Below are 15,871 nucleotides of genomic sequence, written 5' to 3'. Positions count from 1 at the left end.
TTTTGTCGGGTGCGGATGTGACGTCATCAGCACGCGCCATCTATTGTGACAAATTATTGCCAATTCATCACCATATTTTGACCTTTTAAACAGTTTATTGCCACATGGTGGTTTGTAAAATAAAATAGATGTACTCTGCAAATATTTGAAAAGTATATCCAATATTTGTTGTCCTTTAGTATTGGTTATTGGACAAAACAATAAAAAAACAATAGGCCATTTCTACAGTTTTCATTGTGGAATATACAAACTAAGACCCAATCCAATATGCAAGGAAAATATTTATAATAATAATAATTATGAATCAACTTGCATTGCATTAGCATCAGCAAATCAGTTTTCCCATTAGTTTACGACGCTTTGCACTTTCCCCTCATTTCTGTATTTTTGTAATTTTGTTTTTATAATACTTATGCTACACGCCAATGAAAAATGCAGCACTTGGGATACCACTGGTGGAATAAATATCAAATCTTCAAGAGTTTTCAAGAGTTTTCAAGAGTTTTCAAGAGTTTTCAAGAGTCTCCAAGAGTCTTCAAGAGTATCATTGTTGCGCCCTCTTGTGTTTGAATGAACATATATAACAGTTAACGCGAGAGCACCTTAAACGTGCTTTGAACTTTACTGCACAAACATACGTAATTGCGTTTGAAGATTACAGGTGTTTAATCAAAACAGTGCATCTTACATTTGAAACATAAATTCAATTACGTACAATTTCATTTAATCAATTATGTAGTAAGATGGTCCCTAGGTCAAATACCCATAGTAATAGGTGGGCTAATAACTCACTATCATTACAGGTTCAACTTTAACAATTGGTTAATGTATAGCACAGATGTAGTGTGAAAGTAGGAACAAAAAACTGCAAGGAAAGAAAATAAATAAGTATGGACAAAACATTCCCACAGTGATCCAGCCACTGATAAAAAAAAAACAGATTTTTTTTCAATTAGCAGGAAAGTGTAAAGGAAACTGCTACGCTTTAATATTGTATTGAATTGTATTGCATATCTGTATTCGCATGTGTGCTTTGTGGAGTAGATGAATGATTGTCACTTGATTTGTTTTTCAAGTAAAAACACTTTGAGCATTTTATCGCCTGTTGTCACACGCTGCTGTGAAGTCCTGATGTCTTGACAATGCAGGAGCAAAACCTCAAAAAGTTTTCTCTTCAAAAGGCATCGCTTCCAGGAGCACATCCACCAGCTGTGTCACCTTACTGCAAAACAAAATCCCATAAAATTGAAAAAAAGCAACATGCCTTTTTTTTATTTACCACAGTGCATCCTTGATTCTGTTGTATAAATTGAATTTGAGTCATAGTTAGTATAAATCTATGTATTTTTTTGACGGCAAAGAGGGCCCAGGTGATCTTAACAAAAAGCATACAAAATAAAAGTGAATGCAGCCTAGGGCTCTGCTGCTACTTGACCTGAATGTAATTTTTTCCTTTCATATCTATGTACAGTGAAGAAAATAAGTATTTGAACACCCTGCTATTTTGCTATTTCTCCCACTTAGAAATCATGGAGGGGTCTGAAATTTTCATCGTAGGTGCATGTCCACTGTGAGAGAGATAAACTAAAAAGAAAAATCCAGAAATCACAATGCATGATTTTTTAACAATTTATTTGTGTGATACAGCTGCAAATAAGTATTTGAACACCTGTGTATCATCTAGAATTCTGACCCTGAAAGACCTGTTAGTCTGCCCATTAGAAGTCCACCTGCACTCCATGTATCATCCTGAATCAGATGCACCTGTTTGAGGTCGTTAGCTGCATAAAGACACCTGTCCACCCCATACAATCAGTAAGACTTTAACTTGTAACATGGCGAAGACCAAAGAGCTGTCCAAAGACACCAGAGACAAAGTTGTACACCTCCACAAGGCTGGAAAGGGCTACGGAGCAATTACCAAGCAGCTTGGTGAAAAAAGGTCCACTGTTGGAGCTATCATTAGAAAATGGAAGAAGCTAAACATGACGGTCAATCTCAATCGGAGTGGAGCCCCATGCAAGATATCACCTCGTGGGGTCTCAATGATTCTAAGAAAGGTGAGGAATCAGCCCAGAACTACACGACAGGACTTGGTCAATGACCTGAAAAGAGCTGGGACCACCGTTTCCAAGGTTACTGTAGGTAATACACTAAGACGTCATGATGTGAAATCATGCATGGCACGAAAGGTTCCCCTGCTTAAACCAGCACATGTCAAGGCCCGTCTTAAGTTTGCATATGACCATTTGGATGATACAGAGGAGTCATGGGAGAAAGTTTTATGGTCAGATGAGACCAAAATAGAACTTTTTGGTCATAATTCCAATAAGCGTGTTTGGAGGAAGAAGAATGAAGAGTACAATCCGAAGAACACCATCCCTACTGTGAAGCATGGGGGTGGTAGCATCATGCTTTGGGGGTGTTTTTCTGCACATGGGACAGGACGAGTGCACTGCATTAAAGAGAGGATGACTGGGGCCGTGTATTGTGAGATTTTGGGGAACAACCTCCTTCCCTCTGTCAGAGCATTGAAGATGGGTCGTGGCTGGGTCTTCCAACACGACAACGACCCGAAGCACACAGCCAGGAAAACCAAGGAGTGGCTCCGTAAGAAGCATATCAAGGTTCTAGCATGGCCCAGCCAGTCTCCAGACCTGAACCCAATCGAAAATCTTTGGAGGGAGCTCAAACTCCGTGTTTCTCAGCGACAGCCCAGAAACCTGACTGATCTAGAGAAGATCTGTGTGGAGGAGTGGGCCAAGATCCCTCCTGCAGTGTGTGCAAACCTGGTGAAAAACTACAGGAAACGTTTGACCTCTGTAATAGCAAACAAAGGCTACTGTACCAAATATTAACATTCATTTTCTCAGGTGTTCAAATACTTATTAGCAGCTGTATCACACAAATAAATTGTTAAAAAATCATGCATTGTGATTTCTGGATTTTTCTTTTTAGTTTATCTCTCTCACAGTGGACATGCACCTACGATGAAAATTTCAGACCCCTCCATGATTTCTAAGTGGGAGAAATAGCAAAATAGCAGGGTGTTCAAATACTTATTTTCTTCACTGTAGCTGTCCCAATCATGTTTGTTGATGTGCCACGTGTGTAAAAAAAAAAAAAAAGTAAAATTTTTCAAGACCCCTCTGATCTTGTTCAGTGGGTCTGATCTTTTGGCCCTTTGTGAAGTCACAAGGTTTTTGTATTAATACACGTTTAGAAACATGGAAAAGTGGCGAAACAATGGCCAGTATTGTCTCCATGCACAGTCCATGTCATTCAAACGTTGCGACCATCATCAAGAACATACGTACGTAGATGGTATCTTTGAACATGTGAAAGGATCTGCTCCTATGAAATGGACTAAGCAGCATTCATTGAGACTGCCTCCCTTGGAATGAAATACTGTGTACAGCGTGAGTGACTTAGGTGTATATTTTAGAAGTTTTGACTCATGTATACTTAAACTCCATTTACATTGCCATCCTAGGTACAAAACGTGTACGTAGACTGGAGATCTCTTGGATGTGCATTGCTTTTGGGGACTCCATTTCCACCTTTTTTACGTGAATAAAAGCCTTCCATCCATCCATTTTCCTCAACTTATCCAAGTCTAGATTGTGGGGGCAGCAGTCTCAGTTGAGAAGACAATATTTCCCTGAATCTGGCCATTTTCGCCATTTCCACCGGAGAGATTGAGGGGGGGTTCCTCCTGGCTGGGCATGACCGAGACACCTCAGCAGTGAGTAGTCCAGGAGGCGTCAAGACTAGATGCTCCAACCAACTCAATTGGCTCCTCCCAAATGACCAAGATTCTCATCTAACCTGTTAAGGTAAGTCCAGCGACCCAAACGAGGAAATACATTTTGTATCCGTAACCTTGCTGTTTCGGTCACTGGTACTGTCCGAACGTTGTGAACATACAGTAGGTAAGCGTAGGAATGTAGATCTATAGGTATAAAGTGAGAACTTTGCTTTCTGACTCAGCTTTCTTTTCATCACAGTGATCCGGTACAGCGATTGCATCACTGCAGAAGCTCCGTCAATTAATCTCCCACGCCAGTGAACAAGATCCTGATACTAGAATTCCTGTACAGAGCTGGACAAGTGTTCCACAACCAGGATGGAAACCACATTGCACATCATGCGGGCCTGACATTTGTCTTTATATTTTAATTTTATAAAGGTGGCTGTTATCATTATGAGTCTGCACACAGTGGTTGCATTACAGCCATTGTATAAGTCTAAACCTCTGCACTCATAAGTGATTTTTTTGGTATCAGTGTCTTCATGCATTGCCTGCATGTATGGTATTCATGCTTGAATGATACACAATCCTCCAGCTAGGTGGCAGCAATGCTCAAACTAATGAACAGGCTGTCTGTTCAACCCAGGAGAAGAGGACCGCTGGTGTACAGAGCTGACTGTGGATCAGTGATAGAGACATTTTTGACATAAACTAAAAGAAAAATGAAGGAGACATCAGGGGAATGGCGGAAAAAAATGATAAAAATGACTGAAATAAAAAGTCACAAGGACTGAGCTTAAATCTTGCTTAAATGTTAAAAATTGAGCTAATAAACTTAACTTGTTACATTGTGTTTATGAATAAATATCAGGTTCTCAATTGTATTTCAATTTAGGGGGAGGGGCGTGAAAAAATGACTGTCGCCTGAAGGCGGGGGCTTGATGCAAAATAATTAAGAACCATAGTGTGAGTACTACTCAGTTGGTCAACCTGCAAATGTCATTCATTTGCACCCCCGGGTGCCTTAAGAATTGTATTGGCACAATGTTGAAATAGAATTAAACCCATAAAACAGCAAAAATAGAGCAAAAAGGCAAAATATAAAAAGAAGCTGAAATGTTGGTACTAATAATCAAACAGGTTTTTATTAGCCATCCATCCATCCATTTTTATACCGCCTGTCCTCACTAGGGTATGCTGGAGCCTATCCCAGCTGTGTTACATCCTGGACTGGTCGCCCTGCCAATAAGTTTTTTTTTTCCTTTTACAAAATTAAAAGAAAACAGGTTTGGACACTCCTACTGCAAATAGTTTCCTTTTAGTTTGCCGTTGTGATAGGTTCCAACTATATTGCAGCGTATCCCTCTGTCCTCCATTCATCTAGCAGGGATGTCTTGTATGTCCGTTGCCCCAAAAAAGGTTGGGGCCAAATCCTTGAAAAAAGGCATGCATGTAGATACAGCATATTCTGTATTTTTCATACCAAGTAGACATCCAGTTCAGTGTCTGACTGGCTTCTGGTGAGGGATGGCAAAGGATCATCCAGTGCGATCGTTGAACTGGAAGCCCGTCTGTCTTTACTGCAGCAATAAAAATAGAATTCTAAATCCAAGAGCATGTCATCGTGCTAATAAGTAAAGCATGGACTCTACCTGTTTTCAAGATGCTCTTCATCAGTAGATATGAAAGAAACTACTGCCCTTGGCAGAAGATCAGCTGGCTTGGATAAACTGGAAACTGGAAGACGGAAGAAAGAGATGAATCAATAGGCATGAAATATAAGGTTAGCCCTGCCTACTGGTGGTTCACAGTTTGGGCCTATTTATTCTCTCTGTTGTTTTTTGATCAGGATCAACAATCTGCAGTAAGTCAGTGGTGTCTAATGGGCAGCGACAGGTCAATTTTAGGAAGTGGAGGGCTACATTTTGTGCATCAAAGATGCTAGAACTAATTCAGTGTAGTTCATTCAATACATGCAAAACAAAAACATGAACAGTTTGGCTTTATGTTATATGGTAATGGTTTTATTTCATTTGAACATGCATCAGATTACAATTGAATGCATCACATAATCAGTTCACTGTTCCACATGTCCAAAAGGAGTAGGAAGAAGCAAAGCTTATTAAATCCTACCCCTCCATCTGGTACTTTTACAATCAGTAACTGTTACATTTGTTCACTTCCTGCTTTCCATAATACAGTTTAAGGTTTTTTTTTATTTTTTCATTGCCAATATAGTGATAGTGATTTCAAATGTACTTCTTCCCTGAGATCATATTTCTCCTCTCTTGTAAAGAAGTATTGGATGACATTTTTAGCTAATTGGTTGTTTTTAGCCTTATGCATTATTTTAGCTGTTTGAAGATGAACTATATCAGCAAATTGAAGTATTTGTGATTTTAAGGTGACAAAGTAAATTAGGTTTTGTGCTACAAGCACAAATAGCTGAGAAGATGTGTTCGTTTAATATAGAGCCAATGTGTTCAAACACATACAAAGTGAACCCTTATGTCATCCAGCCTGTGTAGCACAGAGAGACTAACATGGCTCATAATTACTGACCTTGTTTTTTTTTTTTTTTTTTTAACATTTGATCGATATATCCATCATTGTGACAAGCCTAGTTGATGTGTTGTGTCGCTTTTTTGTACAATCTATAGATTGCATCTGACTATTTTTATGGTTTACAAAAAGGAATTTGAAGATGCTTGGCGGACCTGATGTAGCCCTCGGGTAGCAGTTTGCCCACCCATACCGAAGCCTCACTAAGCATTCCGACACAATAAATTACCTTTATTCTATAAAAATACACTAATTCATTGAAGCATTTCCTTGATGCATGAACTTACCATCCAGGTTTTCCATGCTTTGAGCTTTCTTCTCCTCTTCTTTCTTCACTTTCTGCAGAGATGGCAACTCCTGAGAGGCAGACCGAACCGCACCAAAAGAATTCTTCTTCCTTTTGGAAGAGGCTCCTCTTAAGTCTGTTGAACAAAACCCATTCTGTAAAAACCATTATACAGTATATAGCGGCTTCAAACGCTGACTGCAGAACTACTTACGAGGGATGCGTTTGAATACGACCGTTCCCATGAATTTCAGAAATCTGTCCGCATAAAAATTAGGCCTGTGAACCGACACGGTGTCCTGCAAAACAAAGAAGTCTATCAGATAAATACACAAATAAACAAAACGATAAGAAACATGTGACTGTCCATACCCCATCGTGTAAAAGTGCTTTCCAGGAATGTTCCACCTTCTTAATGAACCTGTCAATCAAAATACTAAAATTAAACCTGTACGACAGCGTACAGTATACACAATAAAAGGAACACTATGAAAAGGATGTGTGTGATTGTGAACCTGTACGATTGAAGGATGTCAATGATTCCCAAAAAGATTAGCAGCTTTTCATCTTTATGTTTGGCAGGGATTCCACCCAATCTGAAATGAAAATGTTTGAAAAATTAATCCGCATAGTTTGCGTTGGGATGCAGTAAACAGAATATTCTTCTTAGGTCACAAACTGAAGTCAATCTGAAACCATAAAGGACCAAAAAATTGCAGACTAAATATTTGATGCGGCCTGACCTCACCCACACTCTACCTTCAGTGGCCCCCAGTTAGTTGAGTTTGAGACCCCATGTGTGACGGGAACAGTATAAATGATTCCTGCACATTTATCATTCAGGATTTTGTCCCCCCCAAAAAAAGTTTTTTCTCCAAAAAATAGGAAAAATCGCATTCAGCATAAGTTGGTAATAAAGTTAACAAGCCCACATTTGTTATATGCTTATGTCTTTATGCTTCACTGATAATGTTGTTTTTGTTTTTGTCAAGGGTTGAGATTTTGTACTTTGTTATACGGTCCTTGAACGCACATTATTCAATTATATATCATTCATATTCATTCATATTCATTATTAGCGAGTACCTAAACATTCATTCATTCATTTTCTACTGCTGGAGCCTATACCAGCTGTCTTCAGGCGAGAGGCGGGGTACACCTTGGACTGGCCGCCAGCCAATCACAGGGCACATATAGACAAACAACCATTCACACTCACATTCATACTTATGGACAATTTGGAGTCGCTAATTAGCCTAGCATGTTTTTGGAATGTGGGAGGAAACCGGAGTACCCGGAGAAAACCCACGCATGCACGGGGAGAATATGCAAACTCCACACAGAGATGGCCGAGGGTGGAATTGAACCCTGGTCTCCTAAGTGTGTGAGGCATAGTGAAGAGAGAAGGGAAAGTTCAGGAGTTGAATTGAATGTAATAATTACAGTCACTCTTATTGCAAATGTTGATCGGAAATTGGAGGTTAGGGTTAACCTCCGAGTTTGGAGTAGAAGGGGCTGGGGTGTGTGTTAAAAATAGACATTTTTACGGGTTGTACTGGAAGGTAACCCCTGCGAAGAGCAGTGATCTGTATGGTATTGTACTTAGTGTTTCGGAAAAAAAGAAAAAAACAAAGTTTCCTCACGTGTCGTCATTTGCCACTGGTTCTGGGTCCTTCACAGTCCCCTGGATGGACTCGAGGGCGGTCGAGTAGAGAACTTTTTGTCCTTTTCTGCTGTCGCATCTGCTCCCCCTGCTGAACAGTTTGCAATCCAAAACGTGGATCCCCAGCAAAAGACTGTAGTCCATGATCTTGAAGCTCTCTAGAACCTACAAAAAAGATTTCCTTAAGGTGGTTCTGACAATGTGGTGGCCTAATAGTTTGACAGAACCGGCAAATCCAAATTAAGGGGACTTAATCTGCAACTGCATACCAAAGTACAGTACGACCAAGCACCAATCCTCCCGGCTATGCAATGATGTCACAGAATTATACTTGAAAACAAAGACTTCCTTGAGCACTGTTGTGCAATACAGTGAGGTCCAATCCCACGTGATCATTTGGTATTTGGTTGTACTAAGCCTTAATCCTCCATTAAATGCCCACACTAGAGAAATCAAATAAAGCTAATTAAAAAAATGAAATCCTGCAGAGGACCTATTATGCTCAGTTTTTGACCATTTTGTATTGAGTTGTGGACTTATAGAGCAGCTACACACAATAACCCCGCACAGAAAGCTTTCTAGATCTTCCAGAATCTGCATTCTGAATTTCCAAAACTGTTTTAATTTATACCACAATGTGATGTGAGACCAATTGGAGACCAAAACTGGCATGGGAGGAGAGAAAACTGCCTGCATTCCCGGGTACACTGGTAACTTCCTGGTGTTAGCTATTCAGAGCCATCCCCAAACTGCCAGGGTTCGCTTCCAAACCTCATTATCTGAAACTTTGGCATCATTTAACACGAGAATACAACATTCTAACAAACAATAGGTTCCCTTTGATGCAACATACCCTGCAGTCTCTCTGTAGAGTCTTCATTAATGCGTTGTAGGTCTCCGCATCAAACAGCAAGCCTTCATGTAGCTCCTGGAAGTCCAAGTCTTTGAATGTGGGCGAAGACTTGGTGCGTTCCCTGTGCGAGGCACGGCGTTTGTACGACGAGCCCTTCAGGTCGTACTTGTAGTGCATCTTCATGGCACGTGGCAGCACATTATTCATCACAACCACACGGACAGTGAAACCGCCACACTGGATGCAGTAAAGGCCATAGAACTTCGGCAATAACGTCCTTGGGTTCTGGTTCAGGTTCTACATTTGGGAAATAAAACATCATTTTATTTTGGCAAGAAAAGGTTATGTTATTCCAAAGATAAACAGTTAAAGGAAACATTATACTTAACACGTCTCTGACATGCTGACAGATGTTATGTACGAACCATTTGGCCTGATAGTGGATAAATTAGCCAGATTGTTACATCCCATTCTGCCTGCTTGTGGAAAGACACATTTTCTGACTTAGTAAGCTGTCGGAAAATGGGAAATATCGGTTTTCAATAATATGTCTTCCATCCATCCATTTTCGGATTTTAGTGACGAAAGATGTAGTTCCAGGTAGACGCTAGGGTTACACAAGTAAGGTGTTACAAACAATATGGCTTCAGAACATCCATTTACATCACAAAATTGTTTACTTGTGTAACTTACTTACTTGTGTAACCCTCGTGACTATCTGGAACCATGTTCCACATCACTAAAATCCAACCAGAACTGGACTTAGGGGACCAAGTGGTCATTGTACTACACTGCTGATAGGAATGTCATATGTTACTTTTTTATATGTTTTTTCTGACACATCAAAAAATACTAGAACCAGGAAATGTGTTGTCACCATGTAGTAGCCAGGAAGCAGCTTCTGCAGGAACTCCGCCTCTTTGGGCTGCACAGTCTTGATGATGAACTCATCATCACTTGTAAGGTAGAACCAGGAACTGCTGGCACCCGGGTTGGACAGCTCGATCAGAGGCTCGTTACAGATGGAGTACTGTGAATCATAATAATCTCTCAACACGCTGTCATGATGAAATAATGATGGTAAGAATAAGAAATGTAACACTCAACTAACTGTGTGCCCAAACATACCAGGTAATCGTCTGGTTTGATACCAAAGAGCTCTCTGAAGTAGCGGAATGCCAGAGGTGCATATGTTTTCAGGTGGAAGTCTGGGTAGTGATGTGCTGGAGTCAGGCTGCTGCCCGCACTGTGGAACAAACACAATTATCCACGGCAGTTCTTCATTCATTCATTCAAACATTTTCTACCGCTTATCCCCACGAGGGTAAGCGGGAGATGCTGGAGCCTATCCCAGCTGTCTTCAGGCGAGAGGCGGGGTACACCCTGGACTGGTCGCTAGCCAATCACAGGGCACATATAGACAAACAACCATTCACACTCACATTCATACCTATGGACAATTTGGAGTTGCTGATTAACCTAGCATGTTTTTGGAATGTGGGAGGAAACCGGAGTACCCGGAGAAAACCCACGTGTGCACGGGGGAGAACATGCAAACTCCACACAGAGATGGCCGGGGGTGGAATTTAACTCTATGAGGCCTGGTGCTAACCACTCGTCCACCATGCAGCCGAAATATAATTTATTCCTTCATTCATTCATTTTCTACCGCTTTTCCTCACGAGGGTCGCAGGGGTGCTGGAGCCTATCCCAGCTGTCTTTGGGCGAAAGGCAGGGTACACCCTGGACTGGTCCCCAGCCAATCACAGGGCACATATAGACAAACAACCATTCACACTCACATTCATACCTATGGACAATTTGGAGTCGCCAATTAACCCAGCATGTTTTTGGAGTACCCGGAGAAAACCCACGCATGCACAGGGGGAACATGCAAACTCCACAAAGAGATGGCCGAGGGTGGAATTGAACCCTGGTCTCCTAGCTGTGAGGCCTGCGCGCTAACCACTCAACGTGCATCCAGGAGCAGTTCTTTTTTTCTTAAAAAATACATGTTGCAGGTGTTTTTTTTAATGCTATTTTTATCACAAACAAAGCAAACGACACAAGACGCAATACTATGTCATGGATGCAAGAGTATGATGGGAACCACACTATAGCCTAGCGACAGTATGGACTTTTAGCTTGATGGTTAGCGATCCGATATTTTCAGATATTTTTTCATATAGTGTTTGTATTGAATATTATTATGCCGGTACATACCTGTGAACCCTCACATTTTTCCCAAGAAACTCACATATTTTCCATTTTTTTCTATGGAAATTTTTCCTCACATTTAATTTTCATGACAAAAATATCCTCTCTGGTCCGCTTGGCAACAATCAGGCAACATATCCCTTCTGGTTTGTGTTGAAGTGAAAGTACCTTGGCAAGAAGACACTCTCCACCAAAGAAAAGTCTTGCATAAGAACATCTCGGTCAGGTTTGGAGCTGAGGTTTCCCACAGCGTAACCGATGCCCAGCTGAATGGCACCTTTCAGGGCAGCAGCTGTCGGCTGAAAGAACCATAACAATCCTTAAGCCATTTATTTCCACTTGCAAGCAGGAGGTAATTATGTGTGAATCAGCATCAGGCTGGCGCTTGGCTTTACATAGCCCTGAATAAGATTATATTTGCGACATATACTGCTACTACTCCTAAACACACATTAATTGGGTAATAATTGGGTAATACATTTCTCATTCAGAGGCAAAACAGCTAAATAAATACCGATTTTGCTGACGTTCATGTTTATGTATCAATTTTTGTGGTATGTGCTTTTACCTTTTTAATATTCTTTGACACCTTGAAGACTGGAGTTCTTCTTCCTGCATTGGTTGTCTTACTGGCTGACATCTTCCGTACTGGTAGACCTTTACAAGGGGGAAGTCTGGATGTTGTTCCTGGATGAGGTTCCTCTTTCCCCTCAATGATGCTGTTATTGACCTTGAACTGACATTACTGGCACTGCATTTTCTCGTATAGCATCTGTGTAGAGAAAAGATTCAAGTAGAGTCATCCACAAAACAAGTCCATATACTGCAACTACCCACTTGGAGTTTTGCAGAGCCGTCAGTCCTGGGTCCAGCTTTCTGTGTTCTGAGGGTCCTTCAGCATTTGAGTTTGTCTTTAGCTCACAAATCCATCTTGATCCCAGTTGAGAAGGATTGTTTAGCCAATCCCCCTGTTTTATAACAATATAGAGAGGAAACAGTGCTTGAATTAGTGGGTGGATAAACTGGTCGCCAGCCAATCACAGGGCACATATAGACAAACAACCATTCACACTCACATCCATACCTATGGACAATTTGGAGTCGCTAATTAACCTTGCATGTTTTTGGAACTCGAAGTCGAAGTCGGGTCTCCTAGCTGTGTGGCCTGCACGCTAACCACTCATCCGCTATGCAGCCTATTTTATGTTTATTTATGGTAATGGTATAGACAATTTGGAGTCGCTAATTAACCTAGCATGTTTTTGGAATGCACGCATGGTGAGAACATGCAGAGAATCGAACTCAGGTCTTCCTGATCTCCTGACTGTGTGTCCTACGTGCTATCCACTCATACATCGTGCTGGAACACTGCGGAGCAGGACTTGATTGTTGGCGACATAACTCACATTGACTGGCGACATTGACTTGTGGTGAACAAAAGTGTTTCATAAGGACATTTGGAGGTCAATGTTTCTTTTCATACTAAGAGAGATTAGCCGCTATACGACTGTACTGTACCCTGAATGGCCTGAACAGCTTGAGGACATTTGTGTCAGGTTTCCTCTGCAAACCCGAACATGACATAACACCGTGATGTCATTGAAAAACATGGGATTTAGGAATATAAGGACCTTAGCGTGACCTATGATTAGTTCAAAGTCTACCAATACAGGGATTTTTGTTACAAAAACAAATCCCTATTTTGCCTGATTGCACACATAAATACTGATCCAGTCCAATGAAAGGACTGTTTGTGCTGATCTGATGTTTTTCAGGTTGTTCTCTATGTGACGTATACAGTGTTGTGAAAAAGTCTTTACTCCCTTTTTGATTTATTTTTACAGCAACAACTGCAATCAAGCTCTCTATTAGTGTTATTTTGATCAATTCATCTTTGCAGAATCGTTGTCATTCAGCCACATTGGAGGCTTTTCTAGCATGAAGCCTTTTTAAGGTCATACCACAGCATCTCATGTGCGACAGAGAAACTAACAGCCGTTTTATGGAAAGCTATTTTAGTGTTTAACCTCTTTCTCATTTCTTTTTACAGCAACAACTGCAATCAAGCTCTCTATTAGAGTTATTTTGATCAATTCATCTTTGCAGAATTGTTGTCATTCAGCCACATTGGAGGCTTTTCTAGCATGAAGCGCCTTTTTAAGGTCATACCACAGCATCTCATGTGCGACATAGAAACTCACAGCCGTTTTATGGAAAGCTATTTTAGTGTTTACCCCCTCTCTGATTTCTTTTTACAGGAACAACTGCAATCAAGCTCTCTATTAGTTCTTTTGATCAATTAATCTTTGCAGAATTGTTGTCATTCAGCCACATTGGAGGCTTTTCAAGAATGAAGCCTTTTTAAGGTCATGCCACAGCATCTCACGTTTTATGGAAAGCTATTTTAGTGTTTAACCCCTTTCTGATTTATTTTTACAGCAACAACTGCAATCAAGCTCTCTATTAGAGTTATTTTGACTCATTCATCTTTGCAGAATTGTTGTCATTCAGACAAATTGGAGGCTTTTCTAGCATGAAGCGCCTTTTTAAGGTCATACCACAGCATCTCATGTGCGACATAGAAACTCACAGCCGTTTTAAGTTATTTTAGTGTTTACCCCCTTTCTGATTTATTTTTACAGCAACAACTGCAATCAAGCTCTTTATTAGAGGAATCTTGACATATTCATGGTGGACTTGCTTTAAAGTAAATCATTTAAGAATTTAAAAGGATTTTGTATTTTTTTTAAATGCAATGTGACGTGCACACCTGATTGAAACAACTGTGACCATAAAATATTCATTTTTAATAACGGTCACACTGGCACATGAGTACTTATGTTAATGCATTAAATTAAAAATGAAACTATAATGTGGATTCTTTTGCAGAATGATGATTACTTGCCCCGGTTCTTTATGGCGTGTTTATTTCCTCTTGCTACGCTACTGCCGGTTTCCCTCTGGTTGTCAGACAGTGATCGTTATCATGTGCGACATGGAAACTAACAGCACTTTTATGTAAAGTTATTTTAGTTTTACTCAAGAACAAATGCTGTCTTACCTTGAGAGGCAAGGTGAGCCGATACAAACTCTGCGATGATTGTGGTCATAAACCAAACACTGCATTCACCTTAGCGCTTCTTCACCACTTCCTCCCTCTCCCTCTGATGTTTCTCCGCCTACTAGTTCAACTTTATAGGTCACAAGAGGTGTCAATGGAAGGCGAAAGCATTCATAGCCTTACCTTGTATTTTTCCATCCATTGTCCTATCCAGGTTTATGGAAAGCTGGAGTTCACGCCACCTTCACTGCCATATATACGTATAGAGAGAGACACACACCAATACACTTGCACTCACGCCTACAGACAATTACACTTTAATTAACCTAACAAACATGTTTTTGGAATGTGGGAGGATACTGTACACCTGACAAAGAAATACGATTTTATTTCCCATCTTCAGCATTTGCTCATATCTTACTGCGCACTTACAGTATATAAAGAGGTATAAAGTGGTATTGAAATTATATGAACAAGTTTTCATTAATCTGTGATGGTTGTTTGGCTAGTCAGACTGAGCTAGTGTTGCTGGAAACACATCTCTTTGAGTACTGGTACTCCAAAGAAAATACACTGATGGGAAGTACATTGAATTCCTTCACTTGTTTGCACTCCTTGTCCGATAAGTAAACATTGTCATGCCGGAAACTGAATGAATGTTCAACACAAGCATCCGCAAGGAGCTGAAGTTGACGCAGCAGCCTTTTAATCACAGTTTGGACTTTGTACCTCCTAAATATTTTAGTATCTCAATCTTATGCCTGATCAGTGTCACCATTGAGGTTCAACAGCTGATATCGGTCAGTGAATCCGAGACATGACGTTGTTAGTGTAACAACATAGAGCATGACTTCCTGTTTGGGATGTATGGCATATATCCATAGTGTAATAAATTGTTAGTATGTCATCTAAACATTTTCTATTATTATTTTCTCCATCATCCATAATCTGTATATGACACATGAACACACATCTTTCTCTTTTGTCTGAGTTATAAAGCTATAGAAACAGATAAAAAGAGACAAAATATAAAGATAAAATAATTAGGTTGTGGAAAAAGCTACAGTTTTATAAGAATAAAGTCAAAATCTTATGCGAATAAGGTCATAATTAAGAGAAGAATATATATATATACAATACATACAATACACAATACACATATACAATACATACAATACAATACATATACAATATATACAAGAAAAACATCAGACATTTGAAAAAGTACAAGAGCGTAAATGGAAAAACATCTGTAATTTCACGAGAATAAAGTCAAAATATAGAAGGGGACCTATTATGATAATTGTTCGTCCCTATGTATTGACTTGTGGACTCCTATAGAGCAGATACAAACGATAACACACACAAAACTTTCTGGATCTTCCAGATTCTGCACCTCTTTCTGCAGCATTTGCATGGATTTACTGCTCCCCGCTTCAACAATCTGTTTAATTTACTCCATCCCTAACCCTTCTTCA

At 40.1% G+C, this 15,871-nt stretch overlaps 1 protein-coding gene across 1 annotated transcript; it reads right to left on the bottom strand.

Moving 5' to 3' along the window:
- Positions 1 to 3,078: 3,078 nt before the first annotated feature.
- Positions 3,079 to 14,627, bottom strand: pip5k1ba (phosphatidylinositol-4-phosphate 5-kinase, type I, beta a). The gene is made up of 14 exons (XM_078794231.1): positions 14,394 to 14,627; positions 12,170 to 12,300; positions 11,901 to 12,104; positions 11,501 to 11,631; positions 10,244 to 10,361; positions 9,993 to 10,145; positions 9,116 to 9,412; positions 8,243 to 8,427; positions 7,115 to 7,195; positions 6,972 to 7,020; positions 6,814 to 6,898; positions 6,601 to 6,735; positions 5,404 to 5,488; positions 3,079 to 5,331 (listed from the first exon to the last, which is right to left on the bottom strand). Exons 3-14 carry the CDS (start codon positions 11,970 to 11,972, stop codon positions 5,229 to 5,231), a joined length of 1,494 nt encoding a protein of 497 aa, XP_078650357.1. The 5' UTR covers positions 11,973 to 12,104; positions 12,170 to 12,300; positions 14,394 to 14,627; the 3' UTR covers positions 3,079 to 5,228.
- Positions 14,628 to 15,871: the final 1,244 nt, after the last annotated feature.

The sequence above is a fragment of the Doryrhamphus excisus genome, linkage group LG10 (genome assembly GCF_037039965.1).
Source record: "Doryrhamphus excisus strain RoL-2023G ecotype Guam linkage group LG10, RoL_Dexc_Guam_v1.1, whole genome shotgun sequence".
NCBI lineage: Eukaryota > Metazoa > Chordata > Actinopteri > Syngnathiformes > Syngnathidae > Doryrhamphus > Doryrhamphus excisus.
The sequence above is the reverse complement of the archived record's forward strand: the minus strand, read 5'-3'. Positions and strand labels throughout refer to the sequence as shown.

Excerpts from the sequence above, each read along its gene's own strand:
- pip5k1ba (XM_078794231.1), bottom strand. The coding sequence starts at position 11,972 with ATGTCAGCCAGTAAGACAACCAATGCAGGAAGAAGAACTCCAGTCTTC. Across the intron at positions 10,362-11,500 it reads GAGAGTGTCTTCTTGCCAAG|TGCGGGCAGCAGCCTGACTC; the intron begins GTACTTTCACTT and ends TTTGTTCCACAG. Across the intron at positions 9,413-9,992 it reads TGCTTCCTGGCTACTACATG|AACCTGAACCAGAACCCAAG; the intron begins GTGACAACACAT and ends TCCCAAATGTAG.